At 40.5% G+C, this 26,057-nt stretch overlaps 1 protein-coding gene across 5 annotated transcripts in view; it reads left to right on the forward strand.

Moving 5' to 3' along the window:
* The window catches only part of DOCK9 (dedicator of cytokinesis 9), a 339,621-nt gene extending 328,392 nt beyond the window's left edge, over positions 1–11,229 (forward strand). For all 5 annotated transcript variants that reach the window (XM_067536846.1, XM_067536847.1, XM_067536848.1 and 2 more), the window contains 3 exons: positions 6,096–6,196; positions 6,407–6,545; positions 9,849–11,229. In XM_067536846.1, the coding sequence (XP_067392947.1) occupies positions 6,096–6,196; positions 6,407–6,545; positions 9,849–9,971 (363 nt within the window). In that variant the 3' untranslated portion in view covers positions 9,972–11,229. The remainder of the gene's footprint in view (positions 1–6,095; positions 6,197–6,406; positions 6,546–9,848) is intronic.
* Positions 11,230–26,057: the final 14,828 nt, after the last annotated feature.

Here is a 26,057-nt window from a genome sequence, read left to right on the forward strand (position 1 = left end):
TCAGGTTTCGCATGGTTTCCCTAGCCTCCATTATTCCTGCTCTGGATCCAGGAGATTGGTATGCCGCCCTTGATCTAAAGGACGCGTACTTCCACATTTTCATCCTTCCCAGACACAGGCGCTTCCTCCGGTTTATGGTGGCTGACTGCCATTACCAATTCTCGGCCCTGACCTTTGCCTCTCGTCTGCCCTCAGGGTCTTTATGAAGTGAATGGCGGTGGTGGCAGCCCACCTGCGCCGCAGAGGGGTGCAGATCTCCCCCTACCTGGACGACTAGCTGATCCGGGGCAGATCCACGGCCCATGTTCGGAACAGCCTAACCCTCACCTGCGCAACATGCACCAGACTCGGGCTGCTCATAAACGAGCAGAAGTCCACTCTCACCCCGGTGCAGTGCATAGATTTCATTGGGGTCACCCTGGACGCCACCCAGGCCAGAGCCTTCCTCACACAGCCTCTGTTCGAGGCGATGGTCGCCATAATCGAACAACTATATAGGTCCCCCATGACGAAAGCCAGGCACTGCCTGCAGCTGTTGGGGCATATGGCAGCCTGCACGTATGTGGTGAGGCTGGCTCGCCTCAAACTCAGGCCTCTCCAGGCGTGGTTAGCCTTGGTGTATGCACCACCCAGGCACTCCTTGAACAGGGTGATCACGGTTCTCCCACAGGTCCTGATCTCCCTGAACTGGTGGAGGATTCCTGGGGAAGTACTGAGAGGGGTTCCGTTCCGGGATCTGGCACCATCGGTCACCCTTATTACGGACACTTCAGATGTGGGGTGGGGGACCCATATCAGCACCGACCTGAGCTCCCAGGGGCTCTGGTCGAATGAGGAGAAGAGCCTCCATATCAACGTCAGGGATCTCAGGGCAGTCCGGCTGGCCTGCAAAGTGTTCCTCAGATTCCTGAGGGGCAGAATGGTGCAGGTCCTCATGGACAATACGGCGGCCATGTTCTATATGAACAGGCAAGGGGGAGGACGCTCCTCAGCCCTTTTGCCAGGAGGCCATTTGACTTTGGGACTTTGCGGTGAGGCACAACTTCCATATATCTGCCTCTCACCTTCCTGTGGTCAGGAACGACGAGGCAGACTACCTCAGCAGGTTGTTTCTACCCCAACACGACTGGTCGCTACACCTGCAGGTGATAACTTTTATCTTCCACAAGTGGGGTGTTCCCCAACTGGACCTGTTCATGTCGTCCTGGAACAGGAAGTGCCCAAGGTTCTGCTCGATCCGGGGTCGCGAGCCGGGCTCCATCTCCGACACATTCCTCATAGACTGGACGGGGACCCTCATGTATGCGTTTCCCCCCATTCTGCTACTGCCCAAGGTCCTCTTGAAAATCAAGAGGGACAAAACGGATGTCATACTGATCACCCCAGCCTGGCCAAGACAGCACTGGTTCAGCATGTTGCTGGACCTGTCCATCGCCCTGCCAGTGCTGCTCCTGAGACGTTACAACCTGCTCTCCCAGGACCAGGGTCACCTGCAGCACCCGGACCTGGACTCCCTCCACCTGACGGCCTGGAGACTTTGTGGCTGACTGAGGGCGGTCCAACAGATTCTGCTGGGCAGCAGAAAATCTTCCACTCATGTATTGTACCGCGCCAAGTGGAAACGGTTTACCTGTTGGGCGGAGTCCCAGGGTATCCCGCTGAGCTGCCCGCCCATACAGGCGATCCTGGAGTATCTGCTCCACCTGAAGCTCCAGGGTTTAGCGCTGGCCTCCCTGAAGGTGCACCTGGCGGCGATCTCAGCCTTCCACCAGCCGATGGAAGGGAGGTCATTATTTTCCCACCCTATGTCAGTCAGGTTCCTCAAAGGGGTGAAGAGGCTGTACTCACAGGTCCGTGACCCAGTGCCTCCCTGGGATTTGAACCTGGTCCTCACCAGACTAACGGGACCCCCTTTCGAGCCCCTGGCTACATTCCAGCTGCTCGTCCTCTCGTGGAAGGTAGCCTTTCTGGTGGCCATTACATCGGCTAGGAGGGTCTCCGAGATAAGAGCTTTAACCTCAGAGCCCCCCTACACCGTCTTTTATAAAGACAAGGTGCGATTGAGACCCCACCTGGCCTTCCTGCCTAAGGTGGTCTCCCAGTTCCATTATAACCAGGATATCTTACTCACCGTGTTTTTTCCAAAACCACACAGGTCGGAGGAGGAGTGGAGATGGCACTCGCTGGACGTGAGACAAGCCCTGGCCTACTACATCGAGTGAACACGGTTGTTCTGGAAGTCGACACAGCTGTTCGTGGCAGTGGCAGACTGGATGAAAGGCTCACCTGTCTCCACCCAGCACTTCTCCGCCTGGATCACCACCTGCATCAGGTGCTGCTACGAGCAGGCCAAGGTGCCACTTCCAGGAGCAGTTTCAGCGCACTCAACCAGAGCCCAGGCTTCGTCGGCAGCCTTCCTGGAATGAGTGTCCCTGCAGGACATCTGCAAAGCAGCTACCTGGTCGACAGTCCGCACCTTTACGTCCCACTACGCCATTGTGCAGCAGGCGAGAGAGGACGCGGGGTTTGGCAGGGCCGTGCTGATGAGAGCAGCTCACCGTTGACTCCTATGGCTATTTAATCACCTATAATGGAATGGATATGAGCAATCACTCAAAGTAGAAAACAGGGTTACTTACCAGTAACTGTTGTTCTTTGAGATGTGTTGCTCATATCCATTCCACACCCACCCTCCTACCCCACTGTCGGAGTCGGCAGAAAGAAGGGACTGAGGGCCTGCAGGGTCGGCGGTGCCTCATATATTGCGGCATGAGCACGGTACTCCAGGGGGCGCCTAGGCTGACCCTATGGGGTCTGCTAAGGGGAAAAAAGTTCCGGGAACCAGTGCACAGTGGCGTGCACTCACCTATATTGGAATGGATATGAGCAACACATCTCGAAGAAGAACAGTTATTGGTAGGTAACCCTGTTTTCTTTGTTTTATTTATAATTATGTGAAAATTTCAAAATTCTGATAGGTTGTAAAACAATGTTAAAAAAAAAGATGACTCCAACCAATGTGCAATAAATACATACATACACAAGATGCCATTGGAAGCAGCAGTAGCCTGATGCTTTCAGGCAGCCTCTGTTGATCGCAGTGCACTCATTGCTAGCCTTCTTCTCTATTGTTGACGTAGGAAACTACTTGAGCTTGGAATGAGAGATTCTGTATGCAAAAAACTAAGAGAAGAAATTATCAGAGGCCTCAACCTAAACTAAATTGTGAAATTTTATTTAAAAAACTAAGATTGGTGATCTGCTCACTGTGACCATCTCTTTTTTCTAGATGGCAAGCAATGATAATTATGTAGCTTTCAAACACTAGCATAGAAAAAGTAGCTATGTCCTCACAGGTTAAAATATTTAAGCTTCACAAAGATGAGTCCTACAACAATTATATTGTACAGAGACAATACTTATATTTGATGTTATTCATGTGATACAGCACATTTTATGATGCACTCGTGCTTTACAAAATCAAATCAGTATATAAATAAATAGAAGGAATAACTGGAGAACTTTTGAAATATTGAACTTTTGAAATATTGAAATATTTCATAGCTTTCAATATGAGCCACAACTCTAATCAAACTAACAACAATGAGCAAAATTGTCAGGTGACAGCTGTTATTTGGCTTGTATGAAATGAATTGCCCACATTGCAAGAAACCGTTGGGTCCTCCCCCTGCAGGAATTTAGAGATAATTAGTACATAAGGGGCAATTCTCAAGAACTTCCCAAATACCAGCCTGGCAACAGTTTAAAATCCAGAAGGGCACACCATCTAGAAAAAGGGTTTGATCCCAAGACCGGGACAAAAGCACTCCCTCCCAAAAAAAAAAAGAAAAAAAAAAGAAACCTAAAAATGTATAAAAGGCCGAAAAAAGAAGAAAAAAAGCTAAGAATCCTTCTCTTTCTGAGTTTTAGCTCCTCCTCTAAATAACTCTCAGCTTATTAGACCATGATAACCTCAAGCCCTAGAAGCAGGAGATAATCTTTTCCTCCAGATGTGTTTGAGTCCTTGGAGAAGAAGATGGTGGACCCCATCAATATTAGTTCAAAAAGAGAGAATGAGCAAGCAGAGTCCAAAAGTAGATATCTTCCATCCATAAACAAGACAGAATTTTCCATCACTCTATGCCCTTCTTTGAAGAATTCTTTACGCAAGAATATGTACTTCCTAAGATTAATGCATCTGTGGTTAAGAATGTGAGAATTCTTGCAGAAGTTGAATTCTTTCCCAAAGCCTCACACCTGAGCCACCCTCGGAAGTGACTTTAAAGGCTTTGTTTTTAATCATCCGAACTACTCTGGCAACCACTTTTCAAAAGGCACATGATTTCACAATGCAATAACCTGAAAAGCCTCATCTGCAAAACCCACAATCAGTTTCATTGCTAAAGAAAATAATTTCTGGCTATAGTTTCATAGCCACAAATTCTGTAGCTGAATACCAACTTTGGCTTCAACTCTCGGTAGAGGATAATTACTCTAAGCAAATTCTCTGTGCCTCAGAATTCTCTGGCAGACTCTCATTTGAGGGAAAAGCTTGAAATGGTAATGAACAATAATACAGACAAGCCAATGAGTTTGTTTCCCCTGAGAGAGCAGAACTTCCTTTCGTTCCTACTCACAACAAAGATTAAAGAGAATGATCTCTGGCAAAGAGCATCATGAGGAACCCTGGGTCAAAAAGTCTATCCAGTCCCTCCTTCCAGTCTAAGACGTAAGTGAGGCTGCAACTGAGCATGCCTTGCCCAGAAATAAGTCTGGGGTTCTGGATATCGAACTTCTTAGATTTCTTTAATTTCGGTCAACCTTAGACCAAGGGTATTGGATCTCTCATCCAGCCTCAAAGGATGACGAGAAATGCCAAGCAATGCAAAAAGATCTTGCAGCATCTCCTAGGAGCAACAAAGCTCGTCTCATGTCTAAAGGAGCTCTTCTCCATTTTCTTCACATCTTCAATTGATATGGAGGAATCTGGGCTGTCCTAAATCTTGGAGGCAGAGTAGGTCAGTAAAGAAGACTAAATTCAGGATTGGGAGTTTACAGTAATAATGGAAGCTAATCTCTCTAGGAGACTTTTTGACATCCATGACTGGTACAAGATTTTCTACATACATGATCTGCCACCAGTAGTAGTTCCTCTGTTTCACCTATGGGAATCCATACTACAAATCAAATACAAAACATTGTCCTTCATCTCCTGGGTGTTCACAAAAGCAGTTAGTAATGATAATCAGCCTGAGAAGTTTAGGAACTCATTTATATCTATTCTTAGACAATATACATGGCTGTGACCCTGAGGATCCTCTCCATGCTTTATGTATATTGGATTCTGATAAACTTAAAAGAGGATCAGGGAGTTCTTTTTTTAACACCTACAGGTTGAGTTAAAAATGAGTCAATTTTCCTGACACAAGAAAGGTTCAGCAAAATCTGGATACTAATCTTCAAGGTGCCATTGATGTATTTTCACCTGCAGTTTTTAGGTTTATTATTACTGTATATTTATTCATATTACATTATTGTCTGGAAGCGCTAACCAGATCTTGAACTGTACAGGCTTTCCCCAAAGAGTTTACGGTCTTAAGCTTTAAGATGAGCCTCAGCAGGTGGGTAAAATGGGGAGAGAGAAGGGGATAACAGTAATATGAGCATGTTTTTGCATAGACGAACTGTGTGCAAAATTTTAGATACAGAGTGTTGTTTTTTAATAATGGAGATAAATAACCAGATCAGTGGCAGTAGTCTGAGCTCACCATCTGCCTAGCCAATTTTTTAGGTAAGGAAGACTAATTTTCTATTTGTTGTCAGTCTTAACAGAGATTGTATTTTCCTGCCACGCTTCAAATGATCCCTGTAGGTCAGGATTCAGCACATTGAGGGGGAAGCATGGGGAAATATATTGCTGTGTTCTACTTGTTGAATAAACAGAGGAATTTTGTTTCCTATTTTATCTTTTCAGTACTTTCAACAAACGATAAATTCACTTAAAAAGAACAAAGTAACCTAACCAAACATTTAGCTGGAACAATATGGTAATATGACAAATTGACTATATTTAAAATTCTTTTTTCTTATTTTAGGTTAATGCTGGTCCATTAGCATATGCAAGAGCTTTCTTAGATGACACAAACACCAAAAAATATCCAGACAATAAAGTGAAGTTACTAAAGGAAGTTTTCAGGTAAACTGTCTGAAAGTACACAGAATAACTTTTAAAAGACTGATGTTTTAAGCAAGTTTTGTTTTAGTCATTATCTTTAACATTACCAATGACCTTCCCAGACTAACAAAGTATTCTAAAACTAACAAGTAACATTTGAAATTACTCCTCTGGATTTTGCATACACATTGTCTTTTTTTCTTTTTCTTTTCTATTTTTATACAATTGCAGACAATTTGTTGAGGCTTGTGGTCATGCTTTGGGTATAAATGAACGACTTATAAAGGAAGATCAGTTAGAATATCAAGAAGAAATGAAGGCTAACTACAGAGAAATGGCAAAAGAACTTTCAGAAATAATGCATGAACAAGTATGTATTGAATCCTAATTATTATATGTAACACCATCCATGATATGGTTGACAGTGCTATAATGTGCACCCATTAATTACCAGCAGGGAAAATATTCAGTAATATTTTTCAGTGTTTTGCTCTTGCATCATAACTGTCTGAAGTGTGGTCACAGCATGGCTTTCTCTAATTTTGTCACTAATTTATCATATTTGTAAATACTCACCCAGATTTACACATGCAAATGAAATAATTTAGTTCTTTTTAAAAAGTAATCATTAATAATCAACAAAGATACAACAAAAACTCATACATTATTTTTTTTAATTGGCTGGCAGTAACTAGCCTATATGGAACCAAGTACAGCAGTTACTGTAAGTGGCCATCACCCTACATAAGTTTTACTGAAATGATAACATGTTAAATGCCACAAAGTAATAATTTAGTAGAGAGGAGGTGGCTTAAGATTTGACTTTTTCATGCTGAGAGAGTACATTTTTGTTGACTATAGCCAAAATTTCTTATAAATGAAAAATACTTAAATACTAAGATTTTTCTCTTTTAAGAAACCTAACTATACATAATGTAATTATGTATAATATCTAACTAAAAATTTTCTTCAGAAATAATATTCATTCTGACAATGTTATATGCACTAAAGATTTTGTGTATGTGTGAACTATGATTTTCTTAGTTAAATTCTATAATTAATATATCTCTCTGTCCATAAATCATTGTGTACTCATTTTGTTTTATGATTGGCATCTTGCAGTCTTGTTCACAATGTCATCCCTCCCTGCAAAGGGTTTTCTGCTCTGTAGCGTGAATTCCATTTAATAACATTCATTGAGTTCTTGTTCTTGCAGAGGAATGTGATTTTAAATGCGTAGAACTGTTACATCAGTGTACCATCTTTAAATTTTTTATTTCTTAATTGTCTTTAGTTAACTTCATGTTATGACATGTTCAAAATGTTATGGTGAAGCTTTGGAATATAGCAAGTGCAATATAAGACCCTATCTCTCACATACATCTCTATATTGCCCTTTCAAAGAAGAAAATTTACTACATCTGACTTTTATGGTGTCTCACAGCATAATGTAGGCATAGAGAATGCATTTTTCTACAAAAAATTGTATATGTGCATTCTCTCTTAATTAGATATAAAAATATTATTTACATATTGGAATAAATGTACATGACCTTACACCAAACCTAGAGTAAAAAATTTTTCCCTGCTGCAAAGGCAGAAAAGACTTGAGACAACAGTGCAGATGAGAGAGACTAGATGAGAAAGATCTTTGTAAGAAGCAGGTTTAGAAGAAATGAGATTGTGCTTGGTGGATAAAAAATGGGATAGTTTGACTAATAATATTTGAACCTGATGTAATAAAAGGCAGGAAATCCAGTGGATGGGGTTCAAAAAGGGGTTAATATGGCTGGAATGACAGGTGTGAACTGAGTAGCAGCATTTTTTGGATAAGATAAAAGAGATATATGTGAGAAGTGGGAGGCCATAGAGAAGAGCTTTGCAGTAATAGGAAAAATGACAAAGATGTGGATAAACGCTTTAGCAATGGCAATAGTGAGAAAAGGCTGTATGTTGATATTACATAGGAAGAAATAATAAGACATGAGAACTTGAATGTGGTCAAGTGGATGGAGGAGATTGAGGAATCTAAAATAAACACTACAGTTAAAAGTCTAAAGATAACAGAATTTCAGCAACATGAGAGAGGAGGGATTATAGAGGCATTAAGCGGAAATATGAAAAAATTGAGTTGAGATGAGTGTAATCAGATGTAGATGTTTGAGGACCAGGGATGGGGTATGAGCATACAATTGATTTCTTTACACAGTACCCTTCCTGTAATTTTAAAACCTGACACATGACCTACAATAAAGCTGCAGTAATGTACATGACTGTCATAATATGCCAATATCTTCTTACTATACAAATATGATACATTAGAAAATGTGTCAATTCAGTTAAAGGTTAGATAAAAGTGAAGTGAGTAATTCTTTGCAAGTTTAAAATTAAATTCCAACATTTGAAGGTCTGCACTGAGAAATAAAATTATAGTGGAAGAAAATTTAAATTGTCATTAAAAATTATAATTCACTGGCAACCTTTTGTCTGGAATTCATTTTGAATTCTTTTAAAATGTAAATTTTATATGACTATAACTTATTTCTGTAGTTCAGAAATTCAATGGACATTTCAGCAATTTAATGTTTGTTCTACAGGCAATGAAAAAGTTAATATCAACTGCTTTAAATAATTAGTGTAGTGATTAAACAATTGATTGCAAGAATCTTTAAATGGTATATCAAGGGTCTTGGGGGTATTTTTTTAATACAAATTAATCTTAACAGATGTATCTCTTTCTTCCCTGTGCTGCTGCAAACACGATCAGACGGGATGGTAATGTTTTTTGTTTCTGATATCAGATTCTGACTAGTTTTGTATAATTTCTTTTACCACTATAACACAGGATGAGCACTTTGTTCCATGGCACAAAACTGACCCAAGTTAGGAACAGACTTTGGGTCTCTTTCATATTTTTCCCACATCCTAAGTATTTTGTGGAGTCTGTGTGGCCATTCCTCACTGTGTAAGATTGCTTTTTTTGTCAATCCATAGGCATCATCCTGAGGAATATGCTGTTCCACACTCCTGGTATACATTCCTGGCCTTTTAGGAAGAAGGGAATCTAGTTTCAGAGGGAGAATGGTGGAAGAGCAGTCCTAGTGGCAAAGCACACCAAGGGTTTTGAATGATTAACATAATTTTCGTATTATCATTTTTTCTATTTATCATTAAATTGTCCATAATTCTTTCTCTGGCAGCAGTCAAGAGTAAACTTTTTGATGTTTGGCTGAGAAGTGAATGGTCTGCAAATGAACTTTCATTTTAATCATGCCAACTGCCCTGTCTCCCTCTAAATTTTTCCTAGCTAGCTGAGATTTGATGATTGCTTCCTTTTTCCATGAGAAGTTATTTCCATTGTTAACTTGTGAAAGAGTTGTTATTTGAGTCTCAGCCAGCACGAAAAGTGTAATCATTTAATTACAAAGGTGTATCATCTGATGTTGAAGCAAAGATTAGCACCCAGTGCAACACTAAAATAATACTCACTACCGCAAAAGAGAAAATTCTGTGCAATTGAAGACAATATGAAAAATAACCGACTAGATAAATAGTACCTTTTGAAAATAGCTCACTGTTTTATTGAGCTTATTTAATTATTTTATAAGTGATTTTTGTGTACCTGCAATCAATCTTTGGATGAAGTTATATCTCTGTTTATTTTCCGTTTAAGATTGTTCCTGTTGAAGAAAAGACCAGTGTTATGCCTAATTCACTACACATTTTCAATGCCATAAGTGGAACTCCGACAAGCACAGCAGTTCATGGGATTCCCAGTTCTTCTTCAGTTGTGTGATTGTTTTGTAAAAGAAAGTAATTTTTCTTAATATATGCATGGATTTGCTTTATCATTTGCAAACTCAGGATGATTTTAAAGCTAAATATTGGGCATATGCAAGCCATGTAAATTAGCACTCTAAAACACTGAGCACACTAAATCTCGGGACAGGCAGGAATAAACAATAGTGGTGGTAGACTTCTAAAATACATAGAAAGGTGCACATATATTTTTAAATTTTGCTGGCAATATTAAAAGTTTTCATAATGTCTTTGCAGAAGTCGGTGTTGGGAACTTTTATGATAGTTAATTTCTCTTTTTCCTTAGAAAGTATTATTAAAATGAATTGCACATTACAAAAAGGTGTTGAGGAATGTAAGTTTGCGGATATATAATATTCAGGTATTCTTTTTAAGTATGGCACATGCAGATTGATTCCAAATTCAAGAACTATTTTGGGCTAGATAGAGACACTAATTTTTTTTATCTAATGGAACTGACAATAGTAGTTTTTGTACCATTGACAAATTGTTGTGCTCCATTTTATACCTTGTTGTCATATTGAAAGTATGTGAGCTTAAAGCTGATCAAGCAATTAAGTACAACCAAAGGTCTGTATTAATGAACATCAAGCACCAAGTTACACTAAAATGTAAGTAGTAGTAAACTGATTTGTACATATTGTTTGTTAATACAGTCCATATGTTCTGTACATAAATGTATTACATTTCTAAACAATTTTTAATAGTCATACCAGCTCTGAAGCCTTCTGCTTTAAGTTTAATTGTTACATATTTGTGCTCATTCCAAGTATACGCTATATACAGTTTGTTTTATTCTTGTATATAAATAAGTGCAATATGAAGATGTATACAGTCTTTGCTATGTTAGGTTTATACACTGTTTTAAAAAAATCATACTTTTTGCCAAAGCAATGGAATACGTAATAGGTGATCATATTCTGTTAAATGGTGGTGTAATTTAAAGCCTTTACTATATTATTGTTCTTTTAAGACATTAATTTAGTAATTTTATATTTGGGGAAATAAAGGTTTAAATTTTATTTAACTGGAAGCACTGTCCTGCTGTAATTAAACATTCTGTACTACATCTGTATTAAAAAAAAAAAAAAAAAGTAGCTAATTTCTCTACAATGTGTTTTGGGTCTTACTGTTTTACAGTTCATCTATTAAGGGCAAGAACGCAAAAAAATTCACTCAGACAGAATCAGATTATTGTAATTAAAGTATAACAAATAAATACAATATAGAAGAATTATTTCTCTACAGTGAAGTTATTACCTGTGGTATAGTCCTACATGTTCATTATTGTTAGTTTATTATCCCCATAGAAATTCTTCTCACTGAAGCATTGTCCTTTCGTGAACCCACCCAACATTTTCTTGTAGTAATAACTAACACCGCCCTTAATAATCAGTAAATCAGTGCCATTGTCCCCCCTTCACCCCCCTCCAAAAAAAAAGAACTTTTCATCAAGCAATACTTTAAAGAATCTTCTCTTCCTTACAGCATTGATGTGCTGACATTTTCATTACTAGGCGGTGAACATCTAGGTCGCTATTGTTTGCCAATGATATTTTAAGAGATGTTTTTGCTTTGTATCACTAATACATAGTGAATTTTGTTTCTCGCAATATTTAGGTTGAAACTCTGAATAGCACTGCTTCAACTACATTGCTGAAAGATATGGATTTGCTTCAAAAAAAAAAAAAAAAAAGTGGGTTTTGTTTTACTTTTAAAAAGGGAAGAGTTAGTAGCAAGTGAATACCTGAGGCTGTAGCAAAACAGTCTTTTCTCTTCTGAGTCCTTCACCTTCCTATCAGTCATCTCTGGACATGGGAACCCCTTATTATAGATAAAAGTGTAGCTACTCTCAAAACTCATTTTACATGTTGGGAAAATGTCCCTTCAAAAAGAATTTTTAGGAAGTCTGTCAATGAAAATGTTTCAATGTATTTCACTGAAAAAAAGAGAATAATATTACCTGCAGGATTCATAGTTCAAACAATGCCACAACCTCCAATGTATGAAAACTAAAAAGTTAATTAGAATTTGATTATAAGCAAAAATGACATTAATTAGTCTCAATATCAAAGATGGCTATACTGTAAAAAAGGAAGGAAAGAGCATAAATGGTGAGAAGTAAACTAAACCTTTTAATTTAGTTTTTACGATGTACGTTGCACAGGGAAAGTAATCATTTTTTAATTATATGACTTTTAAATTTTTGGTGTATCTTTTTTTTTTTTTTAAGGGAGGATTGAATACTGAACAATAGGGCAAAGATGCATTAAAATCCTTTAACTTGGGTCTTTTTTTCAAGCCTCTCAGTATGAAAGAACCTCTGTGTGTTCTTTTAGTGTAGATGAGCTTTACAAATAATTTAATTTTCAGCTTTCTCGCTCATTCTTTTCTAATACTCAATTGAGGGCATTCTTAAGAATTAACAACATACATTTACATTATAACAAGTATTGTAAAACTAGAGCCTGAACAAGCAACTGTTAAAGATTTCCAAAAGTTAAGAAGGAACTAAATTTACAATGTACTCTAAAGTCAGAAGGAGAAACAAAACAGGCAAATTCCTTGCTTGGCAACTATAAAATCCTGAAAGGTGATAGAGATTCATATATGAAATAGACATTTTCTGATGTTACCTCTACTTGCTCTTTGATTTTTTTTATTAAACCTGTACTAGATATAAGTAACTTTATTAGAATCTACAGGCTACCAAAGTGATTTAACTTTTCATGTGGTTGACAGGAGAGGTGCAGCCTTAGTCAAGCATAACAATATTTTCACAAGATATATTGTTAAAGGCTAAAGTATCAGTTCTAAGAGCAGCCAAAGTATCCAAATGTTTTTTGTCTGTCTTTAAAAGACAATTTGATTTTTCTTATGTGCCTACAGAAATGTTCTGAAAATTAGTTGCTCTCAACCACCTTTTAAAATTTTCTGTTACAGTATGTTAACTTTATTGATGATAAAGCTTTGGGAAACATCCTTTGAAATGCAGCTCAGAAACCATCATAAAATTCCTTTTCCAGTATGTTTTACACACACTGCACTAACTTTTTTCATATATAATAATAAAAATAATGTGCTTCATTTACGTGGTGCCTATCCACAGGCAACTCACATATACAACCTAATATTCGAATCCTGTATCAGGAAAAAATCATATACCAAAAATCTCCAAATCATTGAGTAGTGCAGTGTCCCTTATGGAATGTTACTGAAAATGGGCAGTGGTACTTTACTCTCAGGGAGCAGACTTTTCAACAGTCCATGAGCTGCAAAAGCCAACAACTATGGCTGAGTTGTGGTATTTCATCAGGGCTTTCCTTTTCTTTGGGTTTTCAGTTATGGAAGTAATCAAGGTTCCGTAAACTCTCATGACTAAAATCGCAGTAAGCCAAGACGGCTTAGTGCCAGCGCTGCCCACATCAGCACAGATCTGGATTCCTCCTAGTAAGGCCATTTAGGGCAACCCCCCAAATTTCCATCCATCATCACAAGCAAAGCTGAGTTGTGTCAAATGTTGACACATCCCCATGCCTCAGGTCTCAGCCTTTTAGGTGGAGCCTGAGAAAAGGTCAGTATTACCAGAACAAACCTGAAAGCAGCATGTAAAACCTAGGTTTTGAGAATAAAATGTGTATAGTTAAGCTGAAAGTATCAAGAGCTTGTCATTATCAGAGCAATTAATGTCTAGATTGCTAAGTGGATGTTCTAGAGTCTATTTTTACAGCTATTCACACAAGCTGTTTTAAGAAGCACATGGTCATGGATCTGGTGTCACTAGATGGGAGTTGGCTCTAACTGCCTCCAACTCTCCTGATGGAGAAGAAGACCTGCTCACATGTTATATAGTGGTCAGATGTGCTACTTGAAAGAAAAGTTTACAGGTAAGGCCATTTTTTTTAATCTAATAGCTCATTATGTATAACGTATATTAAGGTGAGTAGTTCAGAGAGTTTCAGATATACATAGGCAACTAACCCAAAGTTCTTAAAAGAGTGGTCCTAAAATTTATACCAGACTGAGAGAAATTTAAATTTATCCTTGCTGGAGTAATGCCCCAGTGATTTCTGCAGTTTACAAAGCTGGCATCACATATCTAGTTCCAAAATATCAGCAAGTCATCCACACTGAATAGGACGCTTGAAGATTAGGTTTAGAATTTGAATGGAAACTATATCATGCCCCTTTTCTCATTCCAAGAATTTACCAATCAGTTTCCAGAGCTTATGCTGAATTTTGTAATTTAGATAGTGCTCTGTTGTTATGGCTTTCATGGGAGGAAAACACTAGTTAGGGCTGAGATACGGTTTCTGTGCTGATCCCCTTCTTTCACTCTACATAAAAAATGATGAGTCAGGTGGTGTAAGGTTGAAGGAGCTTGACTGGAGAATATGTTTATTTGGATTATAGTAACATGATTTTGGGTGCCTCATTTTTGGGGTGCTTGGCAGTTGAAAATAGTTGGCTTTTTCAGAACGTGCTGAGCATCCACTTTCCAGAAATCAGGCTTCTTTAAGATGTTTTAAGTCAGACATCCAATAAGGCACCCAACATTGCTAGTCACTTTGGAATATCTTGGCCGTGGTCTTGTTTTTAGGTCATTATGCAGTTCTATCATTTCAAATTTACATAGCAAATGAAAAAGGACTGCTTGCTAAGCATACACTTAAGTTTGTCCTCTGGTTATGTATTTTAAGTATTGCAACAAATGCTTGGGGAACTGGATAAGTGTCTTTAAAAATTAAATTGGAATAATTTAGAAAAAATAAATGTTCTAAAAAAGAAGAACTTCATGGCTGAATCTTTCCATGCTTGGTCTTAGCTTTTAGTTTTCTGATGTTGTAATTGAAAGTTTGCTTTTGCATAACTCATCAAAGAAAATCTTGAAGCTAAAAACTTAACATTTGGCTTGTCTTATGAAAAACCAGTCCAGTTTTCTTAAGTTATAAGGATTTAAATTTTTTTTTTATTGTTGAGTCCACACTTCAGCAAAACCGCTCTCACCAAAGCCTCTAATAACCTCCTCTTTGCAAAACATCAGGGCCTCAGCTTCCTTGACATTGTTGACCATGCTCTTCTTGAAAGCCTCTCCTCCCATGGCTTTCATGACCCTGCCTTGTCTGGGTACTCTTCTTGCCTCTCAGGTTCTTTCTGCTCCTTCAGTGTCTCATTCAGTCTTCTCACTCTTGCAGTTTGGGTATCACAAGGCTCCATCCTTGGCCCCCATCTCATCTTTGAGAATCTTACCCATAAACATGGCTTTGATTATCATATTCAGCCAGATGTCTCACAGATTTACCAGAACCTAGCTCTCTGCACCCAAACCAGGCTCTGTCTAAAATCTCTTAGTGGATGTCCAGTCACAAACTAAAACTTTACTTAACCAAAATTGAGCTTCCTGATCTTTTCTCGCAAGTCAGCTTCTCTTTCCCGCCCTCTGTCACAATGGACATCACCACCATCCTCCCTGTTGCTCAGGCATCGTTGATGCTGCCCTCTCTTTTCATAGATTCGTAGATTATAAAGCCAGAAGGGAACACTGTGATCATCTAGTGTGACCTCTTTTGTAACACAGACTGTAGGACTTCCCTGAAATATTTCTGTTGGAACTAGAGCATATATTTTAGAAAAACATCCAATCTTGATTTAAAAATGTCCAGTGATGGAGAATTTACCACAATCCCTTGGTAAATTGTTCCAGTGCTTAATCACCCTCACTATTTTAACAAAAAAATAGGTTTTTTGCACCTTAGTTTTAGTCTGAATTTGTCTAGCCTCAACTGCCAGCTATTGGATCTTGTTTTGATCCACATCCAGGCCATGTCTCGGTTTTGTTGCTTCTTCCTGAACAACGTCTTCAGAACCTAACCTTTCCTGTCTATCCACACTGCCAAAACTCTTATCCAAGCCCCGATCATCTTACTACATGTCTACCTCTACATGAGCTTCTTCTCTGCGGCTTCAACACCTGCAATCTCTGATCCCATCAAGTAAAATAGCTACTGTTAAAATAATCTTCTTGGCTTGTTAGTCTGTCACCCCCTCTTTAAATTCCTACACCGAGTTAAGTTGTTCCACTGCATTGTACACAAATTTCTAGCTTTTATTTTCAAAGCCCTTCCCATTTTAACCCCATCTTACTTTTCAACTCTAAGGCCTAATGAAAGGTCATCTCATGCTTTCATTCTGCTGATGATGCCAGCCTTGAATGCTCATTTCTCACCTTCACCAACAACCCTGTTCACACTTTCTCCCATGCTGCCTCTTATAAGTGGGAAAAGCTCCCAATGTTTCTTGTATAAAATATACAGTAAACTTCAGTCTGGTAACAATTAGACAGATAGTGAGATGTGATTACTACCCCACATTAAATTGTGCATATTCTGGTTTTCAATTTATGCCCATTTTCCCCCAGCTTGCTTATTTGTTTCATCTACCTAATATATCTTATCTTTTTTATACTGTAAATTCTTTGGGGTAAGGACTGTCATTTTCCTATATGTTTGTGCAGTGCCTAGCACAACAGGACCCCTGATTGGTTTAATTACACATTAGACATTACATTAAAAGAACATTAAGGTTGCAAAGTCAAGCACTCAGAGGTTAGAAAATGCCAGAAATAAGCTTGCCTGTGCAACCTTAATTCAGCCTCCATTTACATATGCATTATGATAGTCTAATTACATGACCACATGCTGTTGTTTTCACAAGATCCCTGCCTCATTCAGTGCACAGAACTGACCGTGCTCATTTAATGAGCAACTGTTTGATATTTTTCTCCTTACAGTTCAGTGTGTATATGAGTGTTTTACAAACATTAATGAAGTTATTTTCACAACTCTCCAGTGGAAAGAGAGGCTCATTATCTCTATTTCACAGATGGAGAACTGAGGCACATAGAGTAAGGTTAAAATGTATTGTCTAATTTTGAGTGCCCAATCTGAGACACCGAGGACTGAATTTTTCAGAGTGCTTAGCGTTATGTGATATTTAATGTAGTCAAACACAGCTCCCATTGAATTCCTAACTTTTGAGTGCTCAATGTTGTAACCTTAATGTTCTTTTAACATAGGTTTTTGTGTGTAATTTCCTAAGTTTTTAAAAAAGAAAACTGAAAAAACAGAAATTCTATCATGTGGCATCATATTGATACCTACCTTGTTCACCAGCAGTGTTGGAACTTTTAGATCCACCACACCACCCTCTGTCACTCAAGTTAATAAAGTAACTGATAGCAGTATTAGGTGATTATCCTCTTTGAAGAGGGGAATGAGACACTTGCCAGCAATACTTAATTTGTAATAAAAAAGATGCCAAGGCTCAAGCAATTTTTTTACTTTCATAACTGACGCTGGGCTATGAGCTGCCAAGCCTAGAGGTACCAGAGCTCAGCCCTGGCACAAGTTTAGCACTGCTTGCCAGTGTTTCACAGATATTTTCTGACATCAGAAGAATGGTGGGAGAGTTCTTTAGTGGCCACAGACTCTTCATCCCATTCTCCCCAAACCTGACCCCTTCTGCCCCGTTCCCTCCAACGTGTGCTTGTCCAATCTTTTCCCTACCCCACCACTGGCTGCTCATCCCAATCCTATTCTCATCCAGTTAGTCCCAGTCCCCTCTCCTCAGGCTTCTGGCGCTAGTCTCATTCTCCTTACCCAGTACATCCTACTCTGACTGCTCCTCACTCCCACTCTTCTCCATTCCCAGACAGTCTCTCTTCCCCCAACCCGAACCGACTGATTCTTTGTCCCCATTCTCCTTGCCCAGACAGTCCCCGTTCCCGTCTTTACTTCTCAATCTGTCACCACCACCCCCATGTTCCCCAGCCCACTGGCTCCCAGTCCCAGTCTCCCTCCCCAAGCTTCTCATCCATTCTCAGTGTCCTTGCCTTCACCATTTCCTTGTCACAGTCTCCTTGCCTAGCCATTCTGAGTTCAACCCCCACACGTCCACTCCTTGTCAGAATTGTCTCTCCTCGCTCAACCCCTTCTCCATCCACCCCACTCATTCCCAATCCCAGTCTCCCCTGCCTGACTCCTCAGTCACAGTTTCCCTCACACACACACCTGCTGTCTCTCTGTCTCCCCCTACATTTCCCTCCACAGCTCCCTGACCCAGGCTGCTTGTCCCAATCTACTCCACTGGCCCTCTTCTGCAGTGCCTTAGGTCCAGCTCGATTCCCCTTTGCATTTGAATCTGATGGCTTCCTCCTCCAGGCTACCTGGGGGCCAACAAAGGGGTTATTGACAACACAGGAGGGACAAAGCTTCTTAGTTCCGGTTCTGGGACCCACCATGGCCTGGAGCATCCAGATGCAGCCATTACAGAGGAAGTCCTCTCTAGCCCTGGAGTATGCCTAGTCATTCTGTGGAGATGGCGCTTATGCTGTCTAGTTTCATATAGACGCTGTGAGGGGATGGCACATACACAGTCTGGTCACACATAGGAGCTGTTAGAGGGTTGAGCATGGTGAGGACACAATCTTCAAAGATTTTAGCAGTTACTCTACTGAGCATGTGCAAATTGATTTTTCAATGGTTTATAACTTGGTTAGATTTGGGCACATTATCATGGGGACAGCAAAAGATACATCCTTGACCCAGAAGGCCACATCCTGCCAAATTTCAAGTCCCTACTCCACAGTCTGGGGGCACTTGAGCTTTCTATAATGACAAGGTCACCAGATTTTTTTTTAACATTGAGAAATGTTATTTTCCCTAGCCTCAGTTTCAGAAATGGCTGCACTGTTGTGCTGAAATTTAAAAAAAAAAAAAAAATCAGCCTGAGGCAGACACCCACCATGGAAAATTTCAGCTTCAGTGGTTAAAGTTTGGCAAAGTTTATAAACACCTGAAAACATAATCTTATAATGGGAAGTGTTGCCAATCTTAATAATAGGCGGTGCTACCAGCACTGCCTATAATCATAATAATAATAACTGGATAGCACACCCTTTCTAGTTTTGCTTATGACCTGGAACCAAAACTGTAGAAGTGACTCTCTCTCTCTCTCTCTCTCTCGGAATTTCCTGAGTTTTGTTTGATTTCCCAATCCTAATGCTGCATTAACATATTTTGTTCCATGTAACAACTAAGACATTAAGAAAATGTAATGTCAAAGAAAAAGAACTATGAGTAAGTATGTTATTTCATTTTTATCATGTCTACCAAGTTTTGCTTACCCTCTGGTGTGTGAGAAATAGCAAAGTATACAGTTTAAGCAGGCTTCTTTAGCAGCAGTCATGATTGAAACATGTGTTAATCTCTTAACTATTTCTCCAGATCTCATTTTGTTGAGTTTCACTGACACAATTAAGTAAAGGAACACACCCTTTTGTGTTTGTTTCATATTTAAACATGCTAAGATTATACTGTTGTAGGGTGTTACTTCTTGAATATCATCTGGACATCTTCAGTTTCTTTGCCCTTGGTTGAATGCTTTTTTTATACATCTTAGTGTGTAGGTTTTCTCATTCAATACAATAAGCCACTGAAAAAGAATATACTAGTTTCCAGCTCCTCAGTCTCCTCTATCCTCACTGAAGCTCTCTCCCAACAAAAATGGGTTCCTCCCCCTCCTTAATATAGATCCGCAACATCCTTCCTTTCTTCAGGCCAGTTCCTTCTCTCCCAAGCCCCGTCCATTTAGTGCTGCTGGTTCTCCATACTTAGACCTGCCCCAATTTTCAGCGGCCTGTAGGTTGCCAAACAGTGGAGTTTGCATAAACTCGCATCAGGACAATTTTTCAAGCAGCCAAGAGTCCGAACCTCTGCTCTATATTTCTATTTCAGGAAATGATAATGATAACAAGTATCCTGCACTAATACTGCCAGCCCTTGCAAAACAGCTGTTTCCCAGGTGTTATCCATCTAGGAATTAGCCAGTTTTCAAAGGGTTATGTGTTGCATTCTCTCATACAACACAGGTGTGACTGTGTAAAATTTAAGTTTATTATATTTATTTCATGTTTTGAAGTCTTCATCAATGTCTAAAAAAAATGCTTATTTCCAGAAACCTTAAAAAATAACTCCAAGTAATACAAGTTTTTCTATGATGTGCTGGAGTCCGATATATCCACTTCATTTATAACTTAGAAATGAAATATGATTGCATGTACTAATAACAGACATTCCTACTGTACTGAAAATAGCTGTCTGCTTAATTTTTTCTCAAACAAGTCACAGTTTTTTAATTTCTGTCTATTGTTCATCATGTTTACTTAAATGGGTACCAGACTTGATACCATTTTGTTATGATTTATTATCAGTTAATCACAACATCTTCATAGGCCATCAATTATCATAAAGCAAACAGTTTTTCTAACCTGCTCACGCTCGTCTGAACCAGAGGTAGCATAAATATTTCTAGGCTGACCCAGTTCTATTTCCGTTACAAAAGAACAACTTGCAAAAAGTATATTTATTGCAGCACCTCTTGTCCCAGAAGTCCCAAAGGAACTATACATTAATACTCCTATGCTGTAAGGTCTACAGGGTGGAGACTGTGTTTTGTGTGGCTAGCACATCTGTGGGTGCTCTCTCAGTACAAATAAATTATCATGATTACAGTATGTATTTTTCCAGGTAATTGAACAGTTCTTCAGATAGGTTGCATAGATTAGGATGGCAGTGGCACAGAAAGAGGTGCAAAGCAGTTCTTTAACGTATACAGATTGCTCATCAAATATAATAATCTTTTTTTAATTACTTGTTTTACAGGAATAGTTATAAGTAAGTACACAAGTAAGAGGAAAATTACACATTTGTGTAGTATTCTATACAAGTAAGAATATTGGTATACATTAGCTCAAGCCTTGCTCCAAACATCTGCCTGTCTACCTCACCTCGGTTGTGATGTGTTCTAAGTTCCTTGCATTTTATTTGTCCATATTGAATAGCAATTCCTTGATTTTCTCCTTCTGCATCAGTGTTGTGATGATTTTCTCTGCTATTACTATTCCTTAAAAATACCATTTGAATGTTTTGTAGGTTTGAAGGATCAGAAAATGCTGGCTGTTGGGGTTTTTCTATGACCAAAATGTTTGATATGTGGGTAGTTCCAGAAAGTGCGTGAGGCAACTTACTTTTCTACATACTTCTCTAGCATGATTATCACGTATAGAAGAGGCATGTGATTGGCTTCCATTGGTGTTTTCTCCATGATTGTGAGTTGGTGGCATACATTTTTTAAGGCTATCTGCCCGGGAGTTCTCTTTTCTTGTACCCTAAAATTTTGCTTCTGGTTTTTTTGGAGGGGAAAGGGGTTTGTTTGATTTTTGTTTTGCCTCCCCACAGGTGCTCTATCTTGTGTATTTCACTGCTACTGAATTGCATAGAGAATAGTAATTTGTCTTTTCTGGTTTCGAGCAATTGATTTTCAGACTGGATGTCATGGGCTGTTGTAGGTCTGCCCAGTCTGTCCTGGTAGTAATATAATGTTACAGGAGAGAGAAACCTATTTTTGAAGGTAGAATTTGTTGAGTAAATTGCCTGATAATTTCAACTGGAAAATCTGAAATAGTTAATCTAGATGAGTCTGTCTTTCTGACTCTTCTAGGTTAGTTATTATTTTGTTGGAAAAGCCATAGCAAAAGCTAGGAAATCAGAAATGTTTACATGATGGAACAATAGTTTTCGTGTCCAGTTTCTTTTTTTGTTTTCCAAATAGGTGAGATTTGTCCTGTATATTAGTCTGTGTGGTATCTATAGAGCATTTATTTCAGTTGTGTTGTTGAAGGGCAGTTTTAATGTGTTTTGTGCATAGTATTCATATTTAAACTACTAAATAGGGCTGTAGGATATCTGGTGAAGTTTGGGAGTGCTAATCCTTCTGGGTCTTTCATATTCTGCTATTTTTTTCTTCAAATAAATCAAATAAGTTAATAAGACTGCTGGGTTTATCTTGGATATTAAATAGAAAAGGAAGAGAGATCTTGCTATGGTGTTGATTTTAATAGTTCTTACTCTACCTGCTAGGGTTAATTATAGAATTGACAATTTAATAATTGTTAAAATAGTTGAGGTTGTTTTTTTCATTCAGGGTCATTATATTGTGTACACTATTATTTAGCAATCAGAAGTCCTCCATACTCATGATCTAGATTCCTGAGGATGTGTCATCTTATCATTGGTTTCTGTCTTGAATTCTTTTTACTTTGTAGCCAGACATCACACTGAATTGCTCTTTTAGGGTAAAAGTAAGCAGTTTTTTAGTTTTGTGATGTATAGTAGAATGTCCCCTTTATGAAGAGTTTTATTTATTATTCTCCTCTCTATTTCTGATATGTAAATATTAATTACTTTTTATCATAAGAACTAGAGCTTTGTTTCTGTACAGTGTATTAGGGATAAGGGACAGCCTTTGTCAAGTTCCCTTGTGGACCTGAAAAGTTAAGTAATTAAAACCAATTACCCTGTTTGCCATGCCCTAATGGCAGCCCTGATTCTAGAGTAACACAGGGCACTGGGGTCATGTAGTAATTTTTGTTGTCAAAAGGGGGTCACAGTTCAATAAAGTTTGAGAACTGCTGCCTCCTGGTCTCCTAGTCTGGCCTCCTGCACATCACATGCCAGAGAACCTCCCCGACCCATAATTGCCCAATGGCCTGTGAAGGGATGTTAGATGGGGTGGGTTCTTAGTTACTACAGAGAATTCTTTCCCAGTTGTCTGGCTGGTGAGTCTTGCCCACACGCTCAGGGTTTAGCTGATTGACATATTTGGGGTCATAAGGAATTATCCCCCAGGGCAGATTGGCAGACGCCCTGGGTTTTTTTCGCCTTCCTCTGCAGCATGGGGCACGGGTCAATTGCTGGTGGATTCTCTGTACCCTGAAGTCTTTAAACCATTATTTGAGGACTTCAGTAACTCAGTCATAGGTTAGGGGTCTATTAAAGAAGTGGGTGGGTGAGGTTCTTTGGCCTGCGTTGTGCATGAGCTCAGACTAGATGAATTTAGCTGAGGTTAGTCCTGCTCTGAGCAGGGGGTTGGACTTAAATGACCTCCTGAGGTCCCTTCCAACTCTATGATTCTATGATCATAATGGTCCCTTCTGATCTTAAAGTCTATGAGTCTATCTCCGGCCATTGGAAACATTTGCTAATAGTAGTCACAGCTGGGACATATGCCATTATAGACAATCTATATTATAGACAATCTCATCATACCATCCCCTCCCATAAACTTATTCAGTTCAGTCATGAAACAAGTTAGTTTTTTTTGTCCCCACTACTCTCCTGTTCCAGAGTTGTTCTAAAATTAGTGCTGTATTTCTATTGTATAAATCTGCCCCATACTCATCAAGTCTAAGAGTTTTGTGTGTTCTAACAGATTTAATGATCTCTCTGTTTTCAGTATTTTATAAAAGCTATTGCCTGATATTCAGTAAGATCAGTCAATTTGGCGGCTGTTCCAGGAAATTTCACAGTTCCCTCTGCTCACTGAAAACGTTTTGATAATAGTGAAGAGAGAGTTATTTATTCTGCTTCGCTGATTATTTTATTCTATTTTGGGTAGAAAAAACTGGGGGGGGGTTTCTGAAGGACAATGTCTTCCTCAGCCTCAGTACTTAGCAGTCTGCTTGCTTTATTCCAATGTTCAGAATAGTTTTTGGATATCTGTTCTATTGTCAATCTAATTTTTCATTTAGTTTGTTATTAAATACTTTTCAGTTCTTCGAGTGCTTGCTCATGTCAATTCCATTGTAGGTGCGTGCACGCCCCTGTGCATGGTTACCGGAATTTTTTTCCCCTTAGCAGTACCCATGGGTCTGGCTTCGGTATCCCCTGGAGCCGCGCACATGATGCGGTAGCTAAGGCACCGCTGGCCCTACGCCCCCTCAGTTCTTTTTTTCCGCCACTGACAGTTACAGTTCATTGCTGTGTTCAAGTGCCTCTTAGCGTTTTAATTTTAAGTGTTCTTAAGTAGCTGTTAAAAAGAAATAGTTTAGTGTATTCTAGATAAGTAGTTGTAAATAGTTTAGTAGTTAATGTTTAGTCCCATTAGGGATCTCTGCCTGGCAGTGGGGCATGCCCCAATCTCCTGGCTTCAAGCCCTGTAAGACCTGCAGCAAGCCCTTCCTGCCTAGCAACCCCCACGATAGTTGTTTGAAGTGTTTGGGGGAATCACATAGGAAGGACAAGTGCCATATCTGCAAGGCGTTCAGGCCAAGGACGCAGAAGGAGCGGGAAATTAATCTAAAGGCCCTACTGATGGAGGCTGCCCTTAAGACTAGCTTCAGAACCGTCCTGCTCCCTCTCAGTGCCGAGCACCCTGTCAGTGCAGAGTGCCCCTCTGGAACCAATCTTCTGCTTCGCTGTCAAAGAGGAAGCAGAAGAAACAGCGCACAGAGAGAGATCGCTCCCCCACACCGAAGAAGGCTAAGGAAGTGGGATTGAGTGCAGGGCCGTTAGGCCAAGCAAATTCTGCAAGAGCAGATCTCACTGCCTAGAGCCCTCAGTCCCTCAAGGAAGCCTTCTCTGACTCTGGGGAGTGGAAGAGGCCCTTCACAGCTCATGATATCATCGACGCCGAAGGCATTTCAAGCAGGGAGAGACGTAATGGCACTGCCTTTGCCTCTGGCTCCTTTGCCCCGGATGAGCAGGAGAAGACAGTACTGGCGTCAAAAGGGAAGCCCCCATGGGACCCCCTCGATGGCTCCACAGCTCTCCAGAGCCTCGGTGTGCCTCCCTATGAGCCAGATCACCAAGGAGATGGTTCCCTCTGTCCAGGCACCAATCTCCAATCCCCGTCACCAAACAGATCGCCAGAGAGGGAATGCCATCAGCGGAGGGCATTCAGCATCGTCGTCTCAGCACCATTCCCAATCACTGGTACCTAGAACCACAGACTTGGCTGGGCGGCGCCCGTCTCAATCGCGGTCCAGTAGATGATCACCACCAAGGAGTCGGCACCAGTCATGTTCTCCGGCACCGTCGAGTTCGTCCATGTGCTCACGGCACAGAACCCTGTCATCGGCACCGAGACACTCCTCCAGAGAAGATTTGGCATCATCACTGATCCTCTGCACCGACACTCCCGCTCCTTCTCCCGACAGAGGGCTTCTCTGGCTCAGCACCAGTCTGGGGAACGCCATCTCTGGTCACCGTTGTCCTGCTCCCCATCGCCAGGGTGGCGGTCGCTGGAGCACTGGAGGTCTCAGGAGACCAGACACTGATCCCGCTCTCCTCCGCACCACTCAGCAGGAAAGGGGTCAGGATCAGGCCATCGTTGGTCATCAGGGAGCGAGTCCGATTCCGCAGGGGCGGGTAAAACACCAGCACCCCACCCTAGCCAGCCCTATCGACCTGGGATCAGGACCAAGGCCCCTTCCTGGCTGCTCCAGGATGGCCTCAGGAACAGTGGCTGACTCAATGGCCTTTTTGGAATCCCTCAGGTTCCCTGTGACTACAGGCCCTTAGTCCCTCCAATCCTCGGAGAAACAGTCTGTGACCCTGGCACTCCCGGCTGAGATTCACAGCTCGGTCTCTGAAGTGGAGTCGGACCCACTGGAGGGGACATCTGCTGCGGTCCCCCAACAGCCAAGGGGGGTGCCACCATCCCCTGCACCAGGTCAGTCATCTTCCTCCTCTCCAGGCAAGGTGGTCGAGGCAGAGCCTTCAGCTCCTCTGGACAACTTCCACACCCATCAGGAGCTCCTCAAGAGGGTCGCATCAAATTTGGGACTAGAAGTTAAGGAACTTCTAGAAACATTGGACAACCTCTTCAATGTGCTGGCAGCTGCGGCGCCAGTCCAGGTCACCCTACCAATCCACGAAGGTGTTCTCAAGGTCGTCATATCCCTGTGGCAGACGCCATCCTCCTTGCTACCAACCTCTAAAAGGGCAGAGAAGTAGTACTACGTCCCCACTAAGGGGTTCTTGTACTTGTTTATGCACCCTTCCCCGGGTTCCTTGGTAGTGGCGGCTGCCAACGAACGGGATAGGCAAGGCCAAACTGACACAACCCCCAAAAACAAAGACAACCAAAAATTGGATTTGTTTGGGAGGAAAATTTATCCTATGGCAAACCTGCAATTTAGAATCATGAATCAGCAGGTGCTGCT

Source organism: Emydura macquarii, unplaced genomic scaffold, assembly GCF_026122565.2.
Source record: "Emydura macquarii macquarii isolate MOO-44397 ecotype Brisbane River unplaced genomic scaffold, CSIRO-AGI_Emac_v2 contig_3671, whole genome shotgun sequence".
In the NCBI taxonomy this organism is placed as follows: Eukaryota; Metazoa; Chordata; order Testudines; family Chelidae; genus Emydura; species Emydura macquarii.